Below are 22,245 nucleotides of genomic sequence, written 5' to 3' on the forward strand. Positions count from 1 at the left end.
GCCTGGGCTATGTAGCAAGACTATATCTCAAAACACTTGGGAATTTTTTTTTTTTTTTAAACTGTATTAAGGCAAACATTCTGGATCCTCAGTAGGTATTAGGTTGTATGCCAGACACCAGGCCTATGAGAAAGAGTAAAACATGAGCTCCTAGACATCCCAAAAATATGAGCTAAACCATTCTAAAATGGTATTTTCAGACTCACTGTTGAGGGGAAAATGGAAGAAAAGGGAGATGTTAACCAGGTCATTCTCAAGCCTCTCCTGGTTATTAGCCTAATCCTGTCTGCCATTCAGAAGCCTAGAGGGACTTCAGGAACTCCATAATTACCCTTTGAAGTTACTAGGAGAGTTCCCATGCTTGTCTGCATGTTCTTTGTGTGGGGCATTAAGAGAGTTGCTCGGAATGTGAATGAGAGAATAAAGAATTGATGTGTTTCCGAGGTGCTGGAGAGCCCTAGGTGTTTCTCATGGCTTCTTTCCAGTCTCGTGTTTGTCTACAGCTGACAGTTCCTTGGGTCTACCCTGCTCTGGTCCTCAGGGTAGTTTGGGCAGGGCAGTTAGCTCCAAGCCCATGTATCCTGAAAGAACTGGTCAGGGCTGCAGGGTTAATCTTAAAACCACAGTGAACACACGGCACTCTTTACCGTGTTCTATTCTGGTGGCAGTGTGAAGCAATATTGGATAAGAAGGATAAGGATTACTCTTTAAAAGTATTTGGTTTTATTTATTTGTTTTGTTTGCAAAATTTTCTTGGTTATGTTTTCATTGTAGAGATAGAAAAGCTAACCGGTTCTGACTAAATTACTATTTTCTTCAACAGGAGAGAAAATACTTACCCCTAAGTCAAGCCAGAAAAAATGGTTTCCACATTGATTGGCTGTCTGAACCTCACCCAGGTCTGTGGCTGTAGTTGGAGTTTTTCTGTCTGGCCCAGTCAGGACAAATCTCTCTTACCCGCCAGTCCCACAGTCGCTCAGACCCAACCAAGAAAGCACATAGAAACTTACATTGTTTACAAACTGTATGGCTGTGGCAGGCTTCTTGTTATCTACTTTTTCTATCTTAAATTAACCCATTTCTGCTTATCTATACTTTGCCACATGGCTTGTGGCTTACCAGTGTCTTTACATGTTGCTTCTCATGGCGGTGGCTGGCGGTGTCTCTCCAGCCTTCTAACTTCCCAGAATTCTCTTCTCTCTTGTCCCACCTATACTTCCTGCCTGGCCACTGGCCAATCAGAAGTTTATTTACACAGAGCAATATCCACAGCATGTGGCTGTTGCTGGAGACAACTTAAGTGTGATAACTGACAATGTCTAGGATTATTTGCAGTTACTCGGCAACAAATGAACCTGCAAACGAGTAATTCTCAGTTGTGTGTTGTAATGAGTCACCCTAATTTAAAAGAAAGTAGATAGGAAGACCTGTTGAGCGCCACAAACTGTTGTGAGATGGATTCACCATGGCTTCCTGAGTCCTTTGGATGACTCTGTAACTAGCATGTTTATTGTCTCCATTCTAACAGAAGAAACGTGAATTTCAGACAGTAATGTGAATGGTTTGTCAACCTTCTACCATCAGGTTTGTCTTCTGTAGCCTCGATGCTTCTCTGTGCTATGCTTGAGTGAGCCTCCTCAGCTGACCTGAGTTGCATGCAGGCCAGAGGACTCACTAAATGTCGAAATATAAAATAACCACATTCATAGGTCTTGAAAAACTGCAGCAAAGCTGGATCCTTTTCACCTTCTTGTTCTGTCTCTGGATGCTTCCCTTTTAATTTCTCTTATGTGGTTGCTTCCCGTTTTATTGCTAGCTACCTTTCTTACCTTACATAGGTATTCACAAGGGAATAATATGCGTAAGAAGTTTGGACAGGCTCAGAGAGACATGAGGCACAAGTGCAAAACCGAGACAGGGTAAAGGGGGTTCTGTTAACGGAACCCGTATTTCCAAGGTAATGTCTGAAACCAGCTTTCAGTGCTCATGACATCTGTGTTCTACACACGCTTAGCAGAGTCGAGAGGATTAAATTGGAAATGTAGGTGTGCTCAGTTCTAATTTCATTCCTGCTGGGTTCAGTGTGGTTTAGTGGAAAGAGTGCCAAATTGGGAGCTGGGAGGCCCGGGTGCTCATGCTGGCTTGGCTGCTGGCTCTGATTCACCGTGTGACCTTGAGTGTCTGTCTTCTACATTTGATAGGCGCTAATGTATAAAGGGGGATTGCTTTATGGAAATGTTGAAAGGTTAAACTAAGATACTAATGTGAAGACCTTTGAAGAAATGGAAAGCACTACAACAGAGTCCGTGCTGTAGCTTTTCACCGTTTGTCTTTTACTCTGAAATTATAGAGGCACCAGGGCAAGTCATACACCCAAATGTATATTTTGCTAGAAATGACCCTGAGAAGGCCCATGATGCCTGGTAGTGGTAGAGATACTTCCTGGATTACCTTGTTAGCCCCCATATGACAACACCACTAGGCTCTAGCCTGCTGCCTGAGGGATCTGGGGTCCCAAGGTGTGGCCTTTGAATGTTTTGAGGATAGCCCACTTGTCTTCAGGGAGCTGTATGAAGTGAAAGCAGGGCTTTCCCTCTAGGCCCTGAGAACTAGAGCCTGAAGCAGCCTTGGAACTCTGGCATGAAGCTTGGTCAAGAGCAGCCCCACCTCAGCGACTCCACAGCTGCAGGTTGTTGCCTGCCTCCTAGCAAGAGGCCTCTTTGGCCTGAGGTGTCAGTGGTCTCTCTTGAGTCTCCCCTTTGGTCTGAGGTGTCAGTGGTCTCTCCTGAGTCTCCTCTTTGGTCTGAGGTGTCAGTGGTCTCTCTTGAGTCTCCTCTTTGGTCTGAGGTGTCAGTGGTCTCTCTTGAGTCTCCTCTTTGATCTGAGGTGTCAGTGGTCTCTCTTGAGTCTCCTCTTTGGCCTGAGGTGTCAGTGATCTCTCTTGAGTCTCCCCTTTGGCCTGAGGTGTCAGTGATCTCTCTTGAGTCTCCCCTTTGGTCTGAGGTGTCAGTGGTCTCTCTTGAGTCTCCCCTTTGGTCTGAGGTGTCAGTGGTCTCTCTTGAGTCTCCCCTTTGGTCTGAGGTGTCAGTGGTCTCTCCTGAGTCTCCTCTTTGGTCTGAGGTGTCAGTGGTCTCTCTTGAGTCTCCCCTTTGGTCTGAGGTGTCAGTGGTCTCTCTTGAGTCTCCTAAGAGGACTGTGCAGACGTTATTAACAAACAGACTTACACGATAGTGGTTAGAAGTGGGGGCGGCCCTGCATGGCAGAGCAGATGGGGAGGAGTCACTGTGGTGCAGGAAGGCAGAAATTCCAGCTCAGTTAAGAGCTCCTCTGCTCTCGCCTGCTTCCTGAGAGGCTGCTGTTCTGCAGAGCAGCTGCTAACAGTGGAACAGCAAGGCCTTGGATCCTTAGTCACAGGGAGGCATGGGCCCTTAGAGGTGGCAGTAGCCCTAGCCCTTGGCTTCTGGCCCAGTATCCATGGGGCATTGTGTCCTTGGTGTCTGATATGTCTGAAGCACAGTCTGCCTACAGAGTCCCCAGAATTATGTATGTTACTATATGTTTCAGACTTGAGATGTAGAGAACGATTTCTGTATGCCCATGTTTTTCCATTACTCAGCCTAAGAAATAACTTATGACTTATTTAGTCTTCTTTAAGAAAGTCAGAGATATTCATCCATAGCAGCAGTCCTGTATTTGTCCCTCCCTTGTAGAAGTAGCCACAGTTTGAGTTTGGAGCTTCCTTTCTGTATATGCCCTTACACTTGTGTGTGTGTGTGTGTGTGTGTGCGCGCGCGCGCGCAGGTGTGCAGTGAAAACTATTGGTTCCTGTTTGTAAACTTCATGTAAGTAGTGCACTACACACACCCTTCTGCAGTAGTCTCTTCTAACACTGCCACCATCGACACCCACAGAAGCGAACCGAAGCCTTCCTTTTTTCTAAGACATGGTGGGCATGAAAAGGTGGAGGAGAGAGTTTCCAGCATGGGGTAGCCAGTCTGCTGCATGGGTAAATTCCTTCTCCATGAGAGTTTAAAGTTGCACTCTTGGGAAGACTGCTCCTGTGGGTGATGGGAGGGAGACAGTGAGGGAGCACGCTCCAGTGAGGGAGCAGGGAAGGACACCTCAGCGTGTTGGTGTGGGTGTTCTCCCAGCCGTGTGGCCTTGACAGCTGTGCCTCTTTCCTCTAGCGAAGCCCACGTTTATTGGGAGTCGGGTCTTTGAAGACTACAGCCTGCAGAAGCTGGTGGACTACATTGACTGGAAGCCTTTCTTTGATGTCTGGCAGCTCCGGGGCAAATACCCAAATCGAGGCTTTCCCAAGATATTTAACGACAAAACAGTAGGTTAGTAAGTCCTGCCTGCCTGGTAGTCAGGAGGTGGTGTTGTGACTCTGAAGGTGGTCTCAGAGGGCTAAGCACGGAGTGTTTAGTTTGCACAGGATATAGCTGCTTCCATATTGCTCACCCACTCATCTTTCAGATGAACATTTCGTAGTTTGAGTGCCCTTATGTCAGGTATTTGGCCTTTTATTACCCCTCCCCCCCTTTCTTTAAAATTTAACTGACATAGTTACATTCTGGTCTCTGTGTTCTGCACAGAGGCAGACAAAAAGGAGGTAACCCTGTGATTTAGTGCCTGACTCACTGGTGCAGCCAACAGTGCTAGGTTTGTGCTGGCTCTTGCTGTGGGCTCAGCCTGTGACCCCCTCGTGTCAGGGGCTAGAACTCCAGCAGGAGGTTAGAGTGGGCTTCCTGGAGGCGGTGGTACCGTTATTGAAGATTCCATGGAACTGCTGAGGCTGGGCCTAGGGATAGGAAGTAGATATGAAGAAAGAACATGTCAAATTGAGGCGAATGAGAAGCCTTGGACATGGGTGCCCATGTGGGGAACTGCAGCTCTCATTGTACCCAGAACATTTAAGGGTGGAGGGAGACTTGGCATGATAAAGGAGAGAAGTGAGTAAATCACTAAATTGCTCCCCTCACTTGTCTTGGGTAGCTTCACCCCACCCAGCCCCTAGGCACATGGGAGGAAGAGTACTGGTGAACCATGAGATTTGGGCTAGAGAGAGCCAGGGAAACCAGATACTTGCCACCTTGGGGGAGGTCCTGGGTATGCTGGATGCTGAGACCCAAGTACTTAGAGGTAGTCAGGAGAATTGGGTAAGGGACTTCTTACTGCACTGTCCTTGTGCCACCACAGCAAGCCATGAAGGGCCTGTGGGACTGCCCTTCACGCAGGTAGGGTAGCACAGTGTTGCCTACTGAGAGCTAATGGGAACTGATGGAAGGGGCCCCAGACCTGCTCTGGTGTCTACCATGCAGGGGCTGAAGCTATTCAGATACAGTACCAATGCTGTTTAAGAGGATTTGGGCCACACATTCACCCTGTCTCATCCCCATACATCACTGTGAAGTTATTAGAGTTGTATGTGGAATGCCAATTCTTGCTCTCTTTCTGACAAGACTGTTTTGGGAGCCATTGATTTAGCTCTCTGGAGTCTACTAAATGGGAAAATATAACCAGATTGAGCTAGAGGGGGCACACTATGGGGATTCATTTCATGGACCCACTAGCCACTGTTACTCTGCTTCAGGCTGTGCCTGTGGCAAACTTGAGAATCTTTGTGAGAATGGAGAAGAGGGTGGGAGAAGGAGAAGCAGCAGTGTTTTAAAAAAGAATTGTTTGCAGGTTATTATTGGCATCTTTAAATAAATTCTTACTGTATTTTTTAATAGGCAGAGAAGCCAGAAAGGTGTATGATGATGCTCAAAATATGCTGAACATACTGATAAGTCAAAAGAAACTCCAGGCCAGGGGTGTGGTTGGATTCTGGCCAGCACAGAGTGTCCAAGATGACATCCACTTGTATGCAGAAGGTGTGGTGCCCCAGGCTTCAGAACCCATAGCCACCTTCTATGGGCTGAGGCAGCAGGTATGGAATGTGTGTGGACAATGAGTGCACTGCTTTGACTCTCAGGCTTGGAAACTACACTAAATTTCAGTGAGAATTCAATAAGAAACCTGAGCCTTTTGTCTGTACCATTTCATGCCAAACAGTTCTCGATAGGCCCAAGTCCTAAGCATTTGTGAGGATGGAGAGAAGGCACCCACATGGGTGTCCATGAGGTTCACTGTAGTGTCTGCAGACAGACAGGGAACAGTGCTGCTAGGCCAGCTGTCATCCACTCAGGGTTGCAGTCTTTCAGTCCCCTTACCGCTTGAAACTAGGGGGCATTTACTTTCCCTAACAATTGCTTCTCACCTGAGTGTTCCATCACTTACTGTCTCAAAGGGAAGTCTGGTGGGGACAGATATCCCAGAATGTCCACCCCGCCAGGTCCTGGAGAGGGAGCAAGAGAGCCAGCGTGTAACCTTCTCATGGTGCTGTTGTCAGGTAGCTTATGTCTGACTGACAGAGGAAAAGGAGTGGGCAGAGCGAGCTGGCGCTGAGCTTTGTGTGCAGAGAGGCAAGCCCCCTTGAGTGCACTCTGCCTGTATTCTCCTTGTAACAGTCCTCAGTGCACACCATCTGTGTTTTGTTTTTGCCTCACCCTTTAAAATGCAGGCACCATATGAAGACGTTAGCACTGTAGACACAATTGTCTCAGTCAAGAATTGGAGCTAGAATTTAATAATTAGCAGTAAATTACTTTTTTTAGTTTCTCTCACATTTTTAGTGATTTAAAATTGGTAGTGTTGCCTTTTATCATGATGCAACTCATAATGACAGGGTTTTAATAGTAACAACGGATAGGATTTTTAAATTTGGGCCTTAATACCCTAAGGAGTTATGTGAGAACAATTTCTGCTTAACTCTGTGTGCTTAGGCTCAGGCACCACTGACACAGAGTAGGAGTTCCAGTGCTGAGCTCTGGTCCTTTCTTGCTAGGGAGTCATGAGCTTTTCTTTGACTGTAGCTAAGGCCAGACACCTGCTGGGCCCATTCTTTCATCCTCCAGTTTTCCTCTGCTGCCTTTTCACTTCCAGAGTGAACTAAATACTGTGTGTCAGGGAAGTCTGGACATGCTGTATGAGAACATTTACCACAGTGGATTCTCAGTTCACTCTTTGAGTAGTCCTTAGAAGGGGGAACTGGACCATAGATCTGTATTGCCTGTGTGGATAGCCATTTATTAGTAGGTGATCTGCAGGGCACTGAAACAATGTAGCTGAGCCTTTTGTTCAAAGTAACTCTGATTGGCATCCCTTCTAAGGCACAGTGGGACCAGTGACCTGTCCTACTGCAGAGTAGGTTTGTGTACCTCTCCTGCTTTTCTTCCTTTTTTTTTTTTTGGTTTTTTCGAGACAGGGTTTCTCTGTGTAGTCTTTCTTTTTTTTTAAATCAAAGAGCAGTAGAGTGCCACTAGAAAATGGACTGACCCTCCTTCCATTCACCTCTGTCCCTGAGCTCTGGGACACTTATGTCTTCTGACCTGCAGCTACTGGCTTATTCTCTGCCCAGCTAAATTAGTACCCTATAAAGAACAACAAAGTGTTAATAAGTACTTGGAAATATTAGTTAGAAGCTATTAACTTTTTTGTTGTTGTTGTTTTGTTTTTCGAGACAGGGTTTCTCTGTGTAGCTTTGCACCTTTCCTGGAACTCGCTTTGTAGACCAGGCTGGCCTCGAACTCACAGAGATCAGCCTGGCTCTGCCTCCCAAGTGCTGGGATTAAAGGCATGCTCCACCACCACCCGGCTTAACTTTTTATTGACTGTGATATGTATAAGACTTTTACAGCTTCATAGCAGGGAGGATAATTACCAGTTGAGAGTAACACAGTGTAGGATAGACACCTGTGCTGTGGAGAAAGCCAGAGAAAAATAGGTGTGTGTGTGTGTGTGTGTGTGTGTGTGTGTGTGTGTGTGTGTGTCTGTCTGTCTGTCTGTCTGTCTCATGTGTCCCAGGCTGGTCTCAAACTTGATGTATCACCAAGGGACCTTGAATTTTTGATCCTCATGCACGCTAAAATTACAGGCCTGCAAGATTGTACCTGGCTTATGTGGTACTGGGGATCAAACATAGAGCTTTGTGCATTCTAGGCATGCATTCTTCCAACTCTGATTCCCAGACCCTGGACAGAGTATTTGTATTCAGACTGCCTTAGTGTGTTCTTAGAAGTCTCCTAACAAACCATGGTAGACAACATTGGGCCTGTATGCACTTGACCTTAGTTTGTTAAAGTCTATCTGTTAATGCACAGTGAAGGCTAATCCCTTAATCAGGCTCTTCTCAAACATGCTCATCTGAATTGATAACACTGTGCAAAAGTAATGTTTAATCTATGTTTTTTTAAGGTTCTGGTTCCTAGCAGAGTGCCTGCAGGTATTCAGAAGTATTTAGTGAGTGCATAAATGAGCAAATATACTAATTTCCTAATTATATATGCTACATCATGTCATATATTTTTTAAAATCTCATTTCATTCGTGTCTTTGTCTGTTTTCTATTGCTATAATGTAATATTTAAGACTGGAGATTTATAAAGAAAAATGTTTATTTTGGTTCATTGTTCTGGTTGTTAAGTCCAAGATCAGGGAGCCACATCTGGTGAGAACCACATGCTGCTTTGTAACATGGCAAAAGTCAAAAAGGCACATGGGTGCGTGAGAAAAGAAGGCTGAACTCCAGTGATAGCCAACTCATCCTGCAAGAAAGACAGTAATCAAGTCATGAGGGCTCCACCTCATATGCTGCAGTGCCTCTGGGCCCCATATGGCTGTGTTGAGTACTTGCAGTTTAGTGTATGAACACACTAAAGTCTCTATTGCATCCTCACTGTGTGCCAGACACAGTTCTGAGTGCTGGGGTAGAGCTGAACGAAGCAGGCAGACATTGTATGTCCTAAGGCTTACATTCATTTTGCTCTCTACTATGTCCTGGTGCCATAGCCATGCTAATGGCTTCTCTGCCCAATGCTTGGGTTTTAAGGCTGAGAAGGACTCTTCCAGTATAGACCCCTACCACTGCCTCTCAGACTTCATTGCTCCCCTGCATTCTGGTGTCCGCGACTACTTGGGTCTGTTTGCTGTTGCCTGCTTTGGGGTTGAAGAGCTGAGTAAGGCCTACGAGGATGATGGTGATGACTACAGCAGCATCATGGTGAAGGCCCTGGGGGACCGGCTGGCAGAGGTACGGCATTGGCAGATTGTGGGGTACTGAGGTGGAGTCTGGGTGTTGGAGCTCCCATGACAATGTCAGAAAGCTTAGCAGCCTTTAGAATCTGTGTCACTGTGTAGTTGAGCCAGATACTGCCGGCTTTAACATGATCTGTATTTAAGTCCTGTGTCTCCCAAATGCCACCCGTGCCATCTTTTAGCAAAGAGAAACCTCCAGTGCTTCACTAGTTGGTTGTTGCCCACAAGAGTCTTGACCTTATCTCTGAATTAGTCTTCCTTTGATTATTGTGATGCATCATTTTACTGATAACCCCCGGAATTAAAATCAGATTTCTGCTTTAGAGTGCTCTCTAATGTTGGCAACTTTGATAGAGTTATCTTTGCTGCATGTGGGGTGAGGCAGGCCAAGCTGTGGGAGGTCCTGTCTCCTTTCTTATCAGCAGGCCATGGAGAGTACAGCTCTGTGATCCCAGTACTCTTCTGGTAAAGCTGTGGTCCCGTTGACTTCAGGAAAATGGCCTGCTATTCTCAGATTACTAAATATGATACTTCAAAACTCAGTTGAGGACACCACTGAGTCTCAGGGCAGCTAATGAAGTACAGTTTTTCCTGACTGTGGCCAGGTGGGGAAGCGATTCTGTGCCACTGTGATGCAGGGCTAGAGGCCACAACAGGTGGCTTCTGCTTGGTTGTGCCCTCCCTCTTCTGTGTTCCCAGGCCTTTGCAGAGGAGCTGCATGAGAGAGTTCGCCGAGAACTGTGGGCTTACTGTAGTAGTGAGCAGTTGGGTGTCACAGACTTGCGCAAACTCCGGTATGAGGGCATCCGACCAGCTCCCGGTTACCCCAGCCAGCCTGACCATACTGAGAAGCTCACCATGTGGAGACTGGCCAACATTGAACAGGCCACAGGTGTGTGGGAGACAGTGAGTTCCTGTCCTTGTTCATTGAGTGCATGCACTTGCTAATGACATGCACAGTTAAAGTTTTTATAAAATGGAAGAACTTAGCATGAAATTACCCCTCATCCCATCCTTTCTCACTTGGATCTGTTCTGGCTTTTACTTCCAAATTACAGCATTGTATTTTTGCTTTAATATTTTAGACTTAGTTTAAACTGTTTACTCTTGCCCCAACCTGGATGGGGATTTACATTGTTCTCTTTCCAACTTAGTTTTCTGTCTTGGTACAGTAGTTAGTGGCCGGCCCCCATCCTGTTGGATGAGTCTTCTGTCTGCTCAGGCCTGCACTGCTTGCTGATGGCAAGCTCCCAGCCTTCCCTGAGCTTTCTCACTTCTCGGTACTTGTTATTAACATTAATGCTCCTCTGCAGTCACCATCCCCTCTTCAATTTTCTCTATGGGTTGAGTCTCAGAGTTGAAAATTAAAAGTTGATCTGTGCTCTGTTGAGACAGTAGCCTCATTGTCCTTGCCTCAGGGTGGAGTCAGTCACTGTTCTGAGGCTGTATTGTCCCATCCTTACTGCATAGCTTGTGGAGTTGAGAGGACTCAGGTTAAATCACAAACCCAGTGGAATTAATCAATCAAAATTAGCTGTCAAAGCTGACAAAGTTGAATCCATATCAAAGAAAGGAACTGGGAATGGTGTTGGATTTGGGTCTGCAGAAACAACTCTGGGAATCATAACATCTAGGTGTGAGCCCTGTTTCCCGTGAGTGAGCTAGAGATCTTTAGAAAATATTTAGCCATTGGTGATTCCATGTTCTTGTCCATAGAGTAGGTAATGCTGAGGAACAGTCCTGAGGACCCTTCCTTCTCAGTGCTTTTGTGGGCTTATTCTTCATTCATGCTATTAGCTGACCTCTGACCTCAAAGTCATGAGGAGCTTACTGCCAGGGTTAGCAGTCCTCCCTGAGAAGACTCAGCGTAGAGACAAAATTGGCGCCTCTGTAACTGATCATGGGTAGCTAGGGGAAAGAATGCAGTCTTTTCCAGGCTTGCTCCTGCTGGGTATAATGTGCATGTCCTGAATTTGGTTTCTTCACGTGGCAAGAATTTGCTAGACACTGTGATTGGAGCTTTTTACTGTGTCATTGTGTCTGCTTTGAAGGCATGAGTTTACTTGGTGCTCACTCAGAGTCTGTTAGTACCCTGCCTGGGTACTGATTGCTTCCTGTGGTTCTCTTCAGGCATCAAGTTGACAGAATCCTTGGCAATGGCGCCTGCTTCAGCAGTATCAGGCCTCTACTTCTCCAATGTAAAGTCCAAATATTTTGCTGTGGGGAAAGTTTCCAAGGATCAGGTAAGTATGTGACTTCTCTAGATAACTATCTTTAAAATGGACCTGTAGGACCCATTTTACATGACAGTGAAGTGATATGGTGTGTGTGTGTGTAAACTCACCCCAGTTGTGTCTTAATTTGATTTCAGCCCATTACCCTGATTCTAGCCCTCCCTCTCTACCTGTGATACACACACACACACACACACACACACACACACACACACCCTTCCAACTTCTAAGCAGCAGGCATATATGCCACATGCTGTTTTCTGCCCAGAGAGTAAAGCAAGTAGGCAGACAGAAAGTATCTCTGTTTAGCTCAGTAGATTGCTGTTAAGACAAGATATGCCAGGTACTTAATGTTTATTTCAAAAGCCCGTGGAAACTCAGACCAGAAAAGAAAGTCTTGGCACTTTGGTTTAACAAGATGCTTCTGTCTCTTACAGGTTGAGGATTATGCTTTGAGGAAGAGCATGCCTGTGGCTGAGGTGGAGAAGTGGCTTGGCCCCATTCTGGGATATGATACAGACTGACTTCTTTCCCTCTCACACTCCTTTTTTCTTTCTCATTTTTTCTTTAAAACCTTATGTTTGCTGACCTCAAGGGAGTACCATCCAGAGTGCCTTAGAAATAACCACAAAAAGCACCTGTGTACCTGCCTGGCTAGTGTTGGAAGGCTGGTTGGTGGCATGTGATGTAGAGCAGGTCTTCTGGGGTCCTAGAAAATGAGTAACTTTTTCAGGGACCTTACTTGAGGAGCAACAAGGTGCTGAGGCTCCTGGTGTCCCTGGGTCCTTAGATGGAGCAGGCAGAAGGCATCTTTTGCAGCTTGTTCCTGTTTTGTTGTTCTTACTGTTTTTATTGTTTTTCTCACATTAAAAAAAAAAGATCCTGAAAATAAGTTGAATAGGGGGATGCGTAGAGACCTGTAACAGGGAAGCCAAGTGCCACCGTGAAAAATGTGACATTTCAATCTAAGTGGTTTCAACAGTAGACTCGGATGGAGAGGAAGGTAGTCCTCTCTCTTCTCCTGCAAGACCTCATTTTCTGGGGCTCCACTAAATGACTGTAGAACTCTTTGGTAGAGGCAGCGCACTGCTTGCTGGAACAGAAATACTGGGACTGTTTGCCCTGGTATGCTGGTGTGGCTGCGCACCTGACTCCAAACTCACGTGCTCTGGAGATGCCACATTGGCTTGTTCTTTTTTACTTCTGGAGACACTGTTCAGGGCATTGGGCTGTGAAAGCACAGACTCCAACTTCAACTCTGCAGTGTAACTTCCATGTGCTTAGTCCTTCCAACACTGTCTGCTCATCTATACATTGAGAACAGTGATAGGAATTTCTGTCTCGCTGGGGTGAGGCTTCGACGGGAGTGTGCATGGAGACAGTTCAGATACACACAGATGTCTCATGGAGGTCCTGTAGATCTCTGTAGTCTTAGCACTGTAGGTACTCAGGAGAAGAGCAAGAGGTTAATGGAGGAGGTAGAGTAGGGAAATGTGTTTGGGGATGTGACTGTGGGGGAATCTCCTTCTAGGATTAGAACCCCAACTTTAAATTTTCACCAACTGAGAGAGAAACCACTGCCATCAGGACTCATCTTCCGTGAGAGACTCCTCCCTTACCTCATATGTTGCCCCAAAGCACTTAACACCAAACACATCCTCTGGTATATTGGAGGCGAAAAGAAGAAAATGGCAGTTGGGTAATGATGATCCTGCGTATCTGTAATCTTTCCAAGTTTATTTTCAAAGTAGTATATTTTTTTATATCTTCTTTTATACTTGCCCTCAGAGTGAAAAGAATTGTCTTCTTTTTTAAAGTGTGTTTAACATGTACTAGAATGTAAATGGGACTCATTAGTTTGAGCCACTTAGTTTCGGGACATACTTTTGTAGCAGGTATATTCTTTAGGCTTTGGGACATTCGTCTGTGAGAAAGAATAACCTCGAGATATTTTAATGTATTTCAACTGAAGAATTACTAGCAGTCTATTTATCTCATTGCCATTTTTTGGTGCTGGCTTCCTTGAATATGTCTTTGATCTAATCCATGATGTATGTTGTAGTTGTTTTCCTCGTTTTTTGCAAGTTGGGCTGTGTAGATACTCACTAAGGGATGTAAATGATAACTTGAAAGCACCCTTCTTAGTTGATTTTAGGTATTCCAAAGAAGCTGGACTCCAAAGGCGAACATTCTAAACTGGGCTCTTGTGTGCATGATTGAGTGCACTCAGCGTGTTCCCTCGCCATTGGCACCTGAGACTCTGACATGAACTGATTTCACACTCAGAGCTTGCACATTATTCGGGCTGCATGTTTATTTCTTCACAGTTGAGAATTGTCTGTAGCCAGATGTGCCTGCCCTATGCCTGTTATCACAGCATTTGGGAAGTGGAGGCAGGAGGATTGGCGTGAGTCACAGGCCATCCTGAGTAAATAGACTGTCTTCAAAAACAAAAACAGGACCAGCGAGATGGCTTAGTGAGCAAATGCGCAGGCTGCCAAACCTGCCCTGATCTGACCTCTGGGACTCACATGGTAGAAGAAGAGACTGACCCCTGACCTCCACATGCAGCTTGTGGCACACCACACAATAGATACATGTTGGGGGAGGGGAAAGGGACTTGTCTCCATTTTGCTGCTTGTTCTGCTGCCTGCTGTAGAGGCTGGGTTTTGTGGGGCAGTGGCTGGGGATAGGCACAGTTTTGTTGTAACTATTTCTCCTTTGAGCTGTTTTGCTGGTGGTTCACCTCCATTCATAATGAACACACATGGGAATTACCCCCCCCCCCCCCCAGCTGATGGTTTCATACATGTTCTCTTCACATATTTGGGCTTCTTTTGTGTAACCAGTTATTTCTCTCCTCCTTGCACGTAGTGCAGTGAAGTTAAGGGAGGTATGTTTCTCATCTCTTAGCACTGAACACTTCTTAATTATTAGATCTAGAGGCCTCCCCAGGGGATTATCTTCTCTGTGGTTTAGACAGTGTTGACTGCTCCAAATTCTTACCCATATCCTCTCCCTTGATGTAATTCTTTTGTTAGCCTTCCTTATTTATGGCCATTTCTCAACCATTTTTTTTCCTTCTACCTGTTTAAATTCTTAGATTCTGTCATTAGTTGCTTTCCCAGCCGGTTGTTTCAGAGGCTGATGTCATCTGTTCAGTACTCCAGGCTCCTCCATCCTAATTTTTGCTCCTTAAGAGGAAGGTTGCCACCTCAGTCCTGAAGGAGTACATGAGGCATCTGATAGTGGAGTCTCCCAAACCTTGCTTCTGTGTGTCTCATCTACTCTCCATATTCAGTAATAAAGACCGGTTGGTGCTACTCAGTCAGCAGATTGCAAGTTCACTCCATACTGTCGTTCCCTAGGACAGTTTGCTCAAAAATGTGTTGGTCTGCTGGTAGAAGTACTTAGGGAAGGCCCTGGTTGATTCACATTTTAGGACCTGAAGAGTAAAGATGGAACAGCAGGGAAGGAACAGATGAGGAACTGTGAATAGAAACATTAAAGGTTATAAAGATGCCCGATCTTTCCAAATTGAGCTATGAAGTCAAGATTTCCAACGGCAATTCTAACCGAGGTCATGTTGAAGACAAGCAGATGACTAATGTGGAATTAGCAAAGGATCAGAAGTGGTCAGATGCTTACGCAAATGAAGAAAGGTGTAGGGAACTTGTCTGATAATACACGAAGCTTTGGTGCAAAAATGGCTTCAGGCATTGCTACCAAAAGCTAAGGACTTCAGATAAGCAAGTGAATGATGTAAGTGAGAAGACCCTTTTTTTTTTTTTTTTTTTAAATAATGTAGTTCTTTATTGATTCTTTGGGAATTTTACATCATGTACCCCAGTTCTACTTACCTTCCCACCTTCATATCCGCCTCTCACCACTTCATATCCATCCCCCCCCTAATAGCCCCCCCCCCCCAATAAAAACAAAGCAAACAAAGCCAGCCTGCCCTCCACTGGCCCTGGGATAGCTGGCCCTGACCCTTGCTGGAACAGGAGAGCTGACCTCAGCACTCGGGAAAGATGGCCCACTCTCACCACAGGCTTGGGAGAGCTAGTTCCACACTCACCTCACCTGAGGGGGCAGTTCTAGAGGCCCAGACTGACCAGTTCAGCTACCACCCTGAGCCTTGGGTTGGCCCACTCTAACATCTACCCCATCTATGACCTGTTGGAGCATGTTAAGGGACCAGTCCTACGGAACAATAGCCATGGATCTCCATGACTCAGCAGGATATCCATAAGGAGTTTTGATGAGAGTCCAGTGATGCTGTGCCAGAGGCCTTGAACCAGACCAGTGACTATTGCAGTGAACATTTGTGGGTGAGACTGATTGAACAGAAGAGTCTAATGCTGTGACACACCACAGCTCCCAGTGTTACTAGGACAAATGAGGTGTTTGCTTTGAGGAGACATTTTTTAAAAAGTAACCAATAAGGGATTAGTAACCAGAATACATAGAAAAGCATTCTCATGATGGTGGTAAACAAATACATGTTTTGTGGTGATCAGAAATGTGAGATTGTTTTCTGTAGGTAACATTTGTAAGAATGGGACCCACAGTTCCAGGTGTTAGATGGTCTGTAGGTAGTCACACATCTTTCACGTCACTGCTTGAGAACAGTTACACCTCACAGATGTGAACAAACTCCAGTGAATATGGGCAGAGCTTCTAGCCCATCATTTTGGTCATGGCAGTATAATCATGTCAGTAACAGATGGATAACTGAAGTTCTGTCCATGGTAGAATGAATGGTTTCATATGGTTCCTTCAGGTACATGCGATGAAAAAGCCAACTACAGCCACGGCGGCAGTATAGGGCCAAAACGAGTTTCTTGTGAATTTTTATTAAGTTCAGAAGTGTGTGAGACCAAAGAACATACATGGTAGCTACATGTGTGATAAACACTTACAAAGGAAAGTCACAGAAAGCCCAAATCAAGCTTAGTGATGGATAGCCCCTGGGAGGAGTACTAAAAGGCTGGAGAAAGCCACAGGTGAATTGTGGAGAACTGCTTTGGTTCTTGGGTGGGAGGGCTATGGCTGTTTACTACATACAGCATTTTTATATATTTTAAATATGCTCTATTAATGTGTATTTAATATATTTAAGCAATAAAGTACAATGGTAACTCAAATCGGGCATGATGACTTTGTATGTATTGTATGTATCAAACACTTGGAAGAATGGAAGAACATTTTAGCTAGAAGAGCAGGGATGAAGGCACTTGGGCAAGAGGGATAGATGTGCGCACCAGAACTCTCTCTCACAGCCTACGTTTGGGTGGATGAGTGCGTGGTGCCAAGACACGTGAGAGGAGGGGAGGGGAGGGGAGTTTCGGAAAGATGGGATATGACTAGACTAAATGCAGCTTTTGGAGACTGATCCACCTGTTGTGTGTATAGTGTCTACAGTAGGGCTGGGTGCTCAGTGAAGGTCTGCAGATTCTGCTTGTACTTTGAAGTCCTCTAATGTAATTTTCAAAGATCCTTTCCTTCAGCCCTTTTTTTGTTTGCTTGTTTTATTTTTATTTGTCTGTGTGTTTTTGTTGTTTTGCTTTTGTTTTTTGAGATGGGGTTTTCTCACATAGTCCTGGTTGTCCTGGAACTCCCTCTAGACCAGGCTGGCCTCAATCTCAGAGATCTGCCTGCTTCTGCCTCCCGAGCTCTTAGACATCTTAAATAGACGGTTTTGCTCTTCTCACTTAACAAAGCACTGTACAGCTTTTCTGTGATGCCCCTGAATTACTGGCACTCTTACTTTTTGTGCAGTGTCGTAGGAATTGATTGGCAGCCGAGACAGCTACCAAGTGACCAGTGGATAGGTAGCATATGGAGTGCAGATACATACACACTGGACAAGGGTCATTCATGTCCCTGGCAGGACAGAATTGAACAGTGTGAAAGTTACTCAGAGTGGTATCCAGTTTAAAACTTAGGACTTGTATATTTCTGGAATTCTTCATTTAATATATTTGGGCTGCCATTTCTTGTAGATAACTAAAACCGTGGATAAAAGGAAGAGCAGTACTGTGTAGTGTGGAGACTCACAAAGCAGGCATACTATTTTTTGCCTTTTAATAAAGGACCTTAGCCTTGAGCTTACATACTCTATGAAATTAAGTAAGTGTTGCTGATGGACTCAATGCAGATCTACACAGCAGCCTCTAGCATGAAGCTTGAAGTGACTGAGAAAGTTATTTTGAACTTACATAGGACTGTTTTGTACCTTCACCTGGAGAGTAACTCGGGGACATGATGTTTTACTTGTCTTGATCATGATTGATTAAAAGTACTTGGTCTAATTTCTGCAAAGTCCTGGATAAATCTCCAGCAACAACCAAGCAGTTTCTAACCTGTTATGATAAAAATTGCTCTTAAAGGTGGGTGTGGTGGTACTCACTTTTAATCCCAGCACATAGCAGGCAGAGGTAGACTGATCTCTGAGTTCAAGGTCAGCATAGTCAACATAGTTCCAGGACAGCCAGGGCTGCACAGAAACCCCGTCTGGGGGGTGGGGTGAGATTTCTCTTTAGATGCACATAGGAAGAAAAGTTTTAAGGAGTCGAGGGAAAAACCTATTAGTGTCAAAATTAATCCTTTTCAGAAAATGTAGTGATTTGATACCAGACAGTAGTTTATCTAAAGCCCTTTTCTAGTCATTGTCAGGTTTCTCCTTCCATTTTTCTGGATGAGTACTGACATCCATTTAAAAACTTGAGAAAGCTGAAGCATGTACAACAATCTGATAGCAGAGGCAGGTCAGGTATCTGGTCTGCTCAGTTCTCCAGCAGACGGAATGAATTAAATGTCTAGTAAAGGAGTTGAAGAAACTGGCTTGGTGGTTAAGAGTACTGGCTGATTTTCCAGAGGACCTGGGTACAATTCCCAGCACCCACATGATGGCTCACAAACCACCTGTAACTCCAGTTTCAGGAGATCAGTGCCGCCTTCTGGCCTCTGGGCACCAAGCATTCACATGGTGCTCAGACAGGTGTGCAGACAAAACACCCATACCTATAAAATAGATTTGTTAAAAATCGTGGGTAAAGGTTGGACTCAACTATGAATCAGTTACTTTACCATCCCTCCCCCAAGGTGAGCAGATATACAATAGACGGAAGGAAGGAGTGAGGACATACCTGTATGACTTAGTTTGTCTCTGTTTTGCATTGAAGTCTGGACTAAATTCTCGTAATTAGAAGATTTAAAACTGCAAATGAGTTGAAAGCCAAATAACACTTAATACTGTATTCCTAACAGGTTGGATGAACTTAAGAGAAAGACCCTGTGAAACATCTTCACTTATTAAAAGTAACACTGGGAGAAACAGAACAAACCTGTACTTTTAACATTAGACACAGAGGCATGGAACCTGTCCTACTTGGTAAAGTCCTCACAGATGAGCATGGTATGCAATAGCCAATGACAACCAGAGATTTAGCAGTCCAGCCAGGCACATAGTAGGACTATAAGTATCTGATGAGTCAAATTGTCAGAACTGAACACCAGAGAGCCACTTAGTGATCTCTAGCTTTTCCAGTCATGTGCAAGACTGCTGCATCAGCCACTGCACCCAGGCAAATCCGCGCTGTCCATTAAGGAGACTATCCAAAAGTGTAATTTATCCAAAACTAGGCATAGTGAAGACTTATGAGCATTGCAATGTTTTTGCAGTATCTTTTGAGTCATCAAAGACTCATTAAAATTCAATATAACTTCAGTGTCAAATACATTTTGCCATATGAATTACTGTTCTTGAAGATTAGCCACCCAAGTGTGATAAATATGATCTGTCTCTCTTAACTGAAATATAGATGAAGTAAAATTCTTCCCCATTGTGTCACATAGTTGAGTATCTTCTGCTTCTGTTATCATGTGGCAAAAGAATGAAATTCTTCCAGCTGGTAGATAGGGCACCAAAGCATAGAAGATAGTTTGTCAGGGCAGATGAAAAGATACTGGGGTGGAGTGGTTACAAAATGAGGGGGAGAGTTGTGACAATGGGCTGGTGCAAGGCAAGCTTGAGTGGTTTAACACTATTGACAGGGGCAGGGTGTGCTAATTTTGCATGGTTTGTGTCAGATTAGCAGGACTGTCTGACTTGAGAAAGCAGAATGTGAGAAGTGAGGTTTGGTTTTGAATGTCGCCCTCAATTTTTTACTCAGGATGTAGGATTGAAGAAGAAGATTTCTGCATGGTGGAAACAAGAATGAGCTTTATGTAGTATTTAGTAATGTGACCAGCAAACATGTATGTGGAGACATGACAGTCCTCAAACCAGGGAGAGGGCACAGAACTTACCTGAGTCTTGACGAGCATTAGCGGGATAAAGCATGCCTTTGCAAGGAGTAGAGTGGATGCTCCTTGCGGTTGGTGGGTGTGCTGCCACCCACTGCTTTGATCTTGTGGACTCTTTTCTAATGCCTCCTTCAGTTCAAAGGAAAAAACTAGATTTGGGCGAGATCTGTTGTAGGGCAGAGCCAGTAGGAGCAAAGCCATTTAAATCAACCTGTCCTTCAACTTCTCCAGAAGGCTCACATAAGCAGTGGTGTTATCAGACACAGGGCATGCTGGCGGGGCAAATTCCTTCTACTCTTTACTTTGGCTGAAATCCTCAAAAGGTGCACGTTCTCTATAAAATATGTGGATCTCTTCATACTCATTCCTTTCTATGTTCATCAAATAGTTATTGGGCCATATCTTGTAGTAAGGCTGACACACAAGGCTCAACAGAGTAAATTTCCCAGGTCTCCTGGAGGGCACTGTTTTCTAAAAGTCTGTACTGACAGTTTAGACATCAAGCAAGTTAGTTTTCATGTCTTTTTATTTAACCTGGCTTGAGGCCAGCATGCAGTATACTCCTATGAAAAACATGGTACAGTGACCTGGTTGGTAACATAACTCAAGCGGAATATTTCAGGGTAAGTGTGTGCATGTGTATGCATGTAACCTGCACACATTCATGGGTATAGTGACATCTCAGTACTTGGAAGATTAACATGCACATACACAGACTGCTCTGTGTCTCAGAAGAAAAGGTGTGTGGTCAGCCATGAGCATAAGTATGATACAGAATTGCTTCATGAATGCAGATGCAGGAGTAGCTGTCAGGTCTCCCTCTTTTTCCCTCCCCATGACCTTTGGGAACAGAAATGCCCAGGCATCTCCCCTACTTACAGATAAACACCTGCCTTCTGAAAAGAATCAACTTCAACACTGCTGTCTAGAGATCTCCAAATACAGCATACCTTCCTACCTTTATTATAAAGTAGGCATCCCTTCTCTGTCTTCCTCCATCCTCACTTCCAACAGCATACTTTTGATCACTCAGGCAACTTGAACAGAATTAATTTCACATTAATGTAAGTTTTTTTTGTTTTTTGTTTGTTTGTTTCTTAATCTCTGGGATTGGAGAGAATGCTTGGATGTTGGTTCCAAGCACTCATGTCAAGCAGCTGCTGCTGCCTGTAAGTCCAGCTTCAGAGAACCTGATGCTCTCTTTTGGCCTCTATACGCTCTTGCACACGTTATGCATGCATGCAACACACTACACGCACAAGTAAAAATTTAAAAAAATCTTGGAAAAAAAATCTTTCAAAATTCACAACTCAATTTAGAATTATTTTTCATTCATGTGTTAAGTGTTATTTATGAGTAAAACCTACAGAAAGACTATCACATTAAATCACTATGCTAGGGACTGGAGAGATGGATGAGCAGTTAAGAACACTTGCTGCTCTTCCAGAGGACCCGGGTTCAATTCCCAGCAACCACATGGCAGCTCACAACTGTAACTCCTGTTCAAGGGGATCTGACACCTTCACACCAATGCACATAAATTAAAAACAAACAACAACAAAAAAGGAAATCACTATGCTATACCCTTAAGTTCCCCTTACTATCTGTTGTAATTTGAGTGTTTCTCCTAAATTCCATGTTGACATTTAGTTGTCATTATAACAGTATTAAGGGGTGGAGATAGCCAGGCATAGTGAAATCTCTGTACTTGGGAGATTGATCTAGAAGAATGTCATGAGTTTGAGGTTACCTGGGCTACAGAGTGAGACCCTGTCTCAAAGGGAAAAGAAGTAATTAGACTATGGGACTCTGCCCTCACAAATGGAGTGGGTTCCTGATGTTTTTGTGATACTTGTTAACAGCCTCGATTAAAGGTTGTGTGTCCTGGGTTCTGGGAGAGTCCTGGGTCAGATTTGTGTTGTGTCTTCTTAGGAGATAAGTGTTTAAGTAGTTTCAGTGTATAATAATAATCCATTTCACATAGGCCTCTCCTGTCATGCCTCTAACAATGCTTACCATTGAGCATGGGCACTCTCCAAGGCTTTCTACCTTCAGCTTCTCCACCTGGAAGGGGAGTTAGGAGAGGGTAGAACTCATATGCAGGAATCTTAACTGGCACATGACTTAAAAACAAAAGTTCCCCTAACTAAAAACAATGATGGCGATCCTTGGGAATTGTTTAAGTTTTTCTTTCTTTCTTTCTTTTTTTTTTTTTTTTTTAAGATTTATTTATTTGCCGGACAGTGGTGGCACATGCCTTTAATCCCAGCACTTGGGAGGCAGAGCCAGGCGGATCTCTGAGTTCAAGGCCAGCCTGGTCTCCAAAGCGAGTTCCAGGAAAGGCGCAAAGCTACACAGAGAAACCCTGTCTCAAAAAAAAAAAAAAAAAAAAAATTATTTATTATGTATACAGAAGAGGGCACCAGATCTCATTACAGATGGTTGTGAGCCACCATGTGGTTGACTGGGAATTGAACTCAGGACCTCTGGAAGAGCAGTCAGTGCTCTTAACCTCTGAGCCATCTCAACAGCCCCCTAATTTTTTCAATTATTTTGTAAAA

The 22,245-nt window shown here is 44.5% G+C and overlaps 1 protein-coding gene across 2 annotated transcripts in view; it reads left to right on the top strand.

The window, feature by feature from the left end:
* Mtr (5-methyltetrahydrofolate-homocysteine methyltransferase) overlaps positions 1 to 15,168 on the top strand; it is an 85,902-nt gene extending 70,734 nt beyond the window's left edge. For both annotated transcript variants that reach the window (XM_036187957.1, XM_036187959.1), the window contains exons 27-33: positions 824 to 899; positions 4,188 to 4,343; positions 5,739 to 5,935; positions 8,935 to 9,135; positions 9,840 to 10,032; positions 11,271 to 11,383; positions 11,812 to 15,168. In XM_036187957.1, coding sequence (XP_036043850.1) covers positions 824 to 899; positions 4,188 to 4,343; positions 5,739 to 5,935; positions 8,935 to 9,135; positions 9,840 to 10,032; positions 11,271 to 11,383; positions 11,812 to 11,898 — 1,023 coding nt within the window. In that variant the 3' untranslated portion in view covers positions 11,899 to 15,168. The remainder of the gene's footprint in view (positions 1 to 823; positions 900 to 4,187; positions 4,344 to 5,738; positions 5,936 to 8,934; positions 9,136 to 9,839; positions 10,033 to 11,270; positions 11,384 to 11,811) is intronic.
* The last annotated feature ends 7,077 nt before the right edge of the window (positions 15,169 to 22,245 follow it).

This window comes from Onychomys torridus, chromosome 5, assembly GCF_903995425.1.
Source record: "Onychomys torridus chromosome 5, mOncTor1.1, whole genome shotgun sequence".
NCBI lineage: Eukaryota > Metazoa > Chordata > Mammalia > Rodentia > Cricetidae > Onychomys > Onychomys torridus.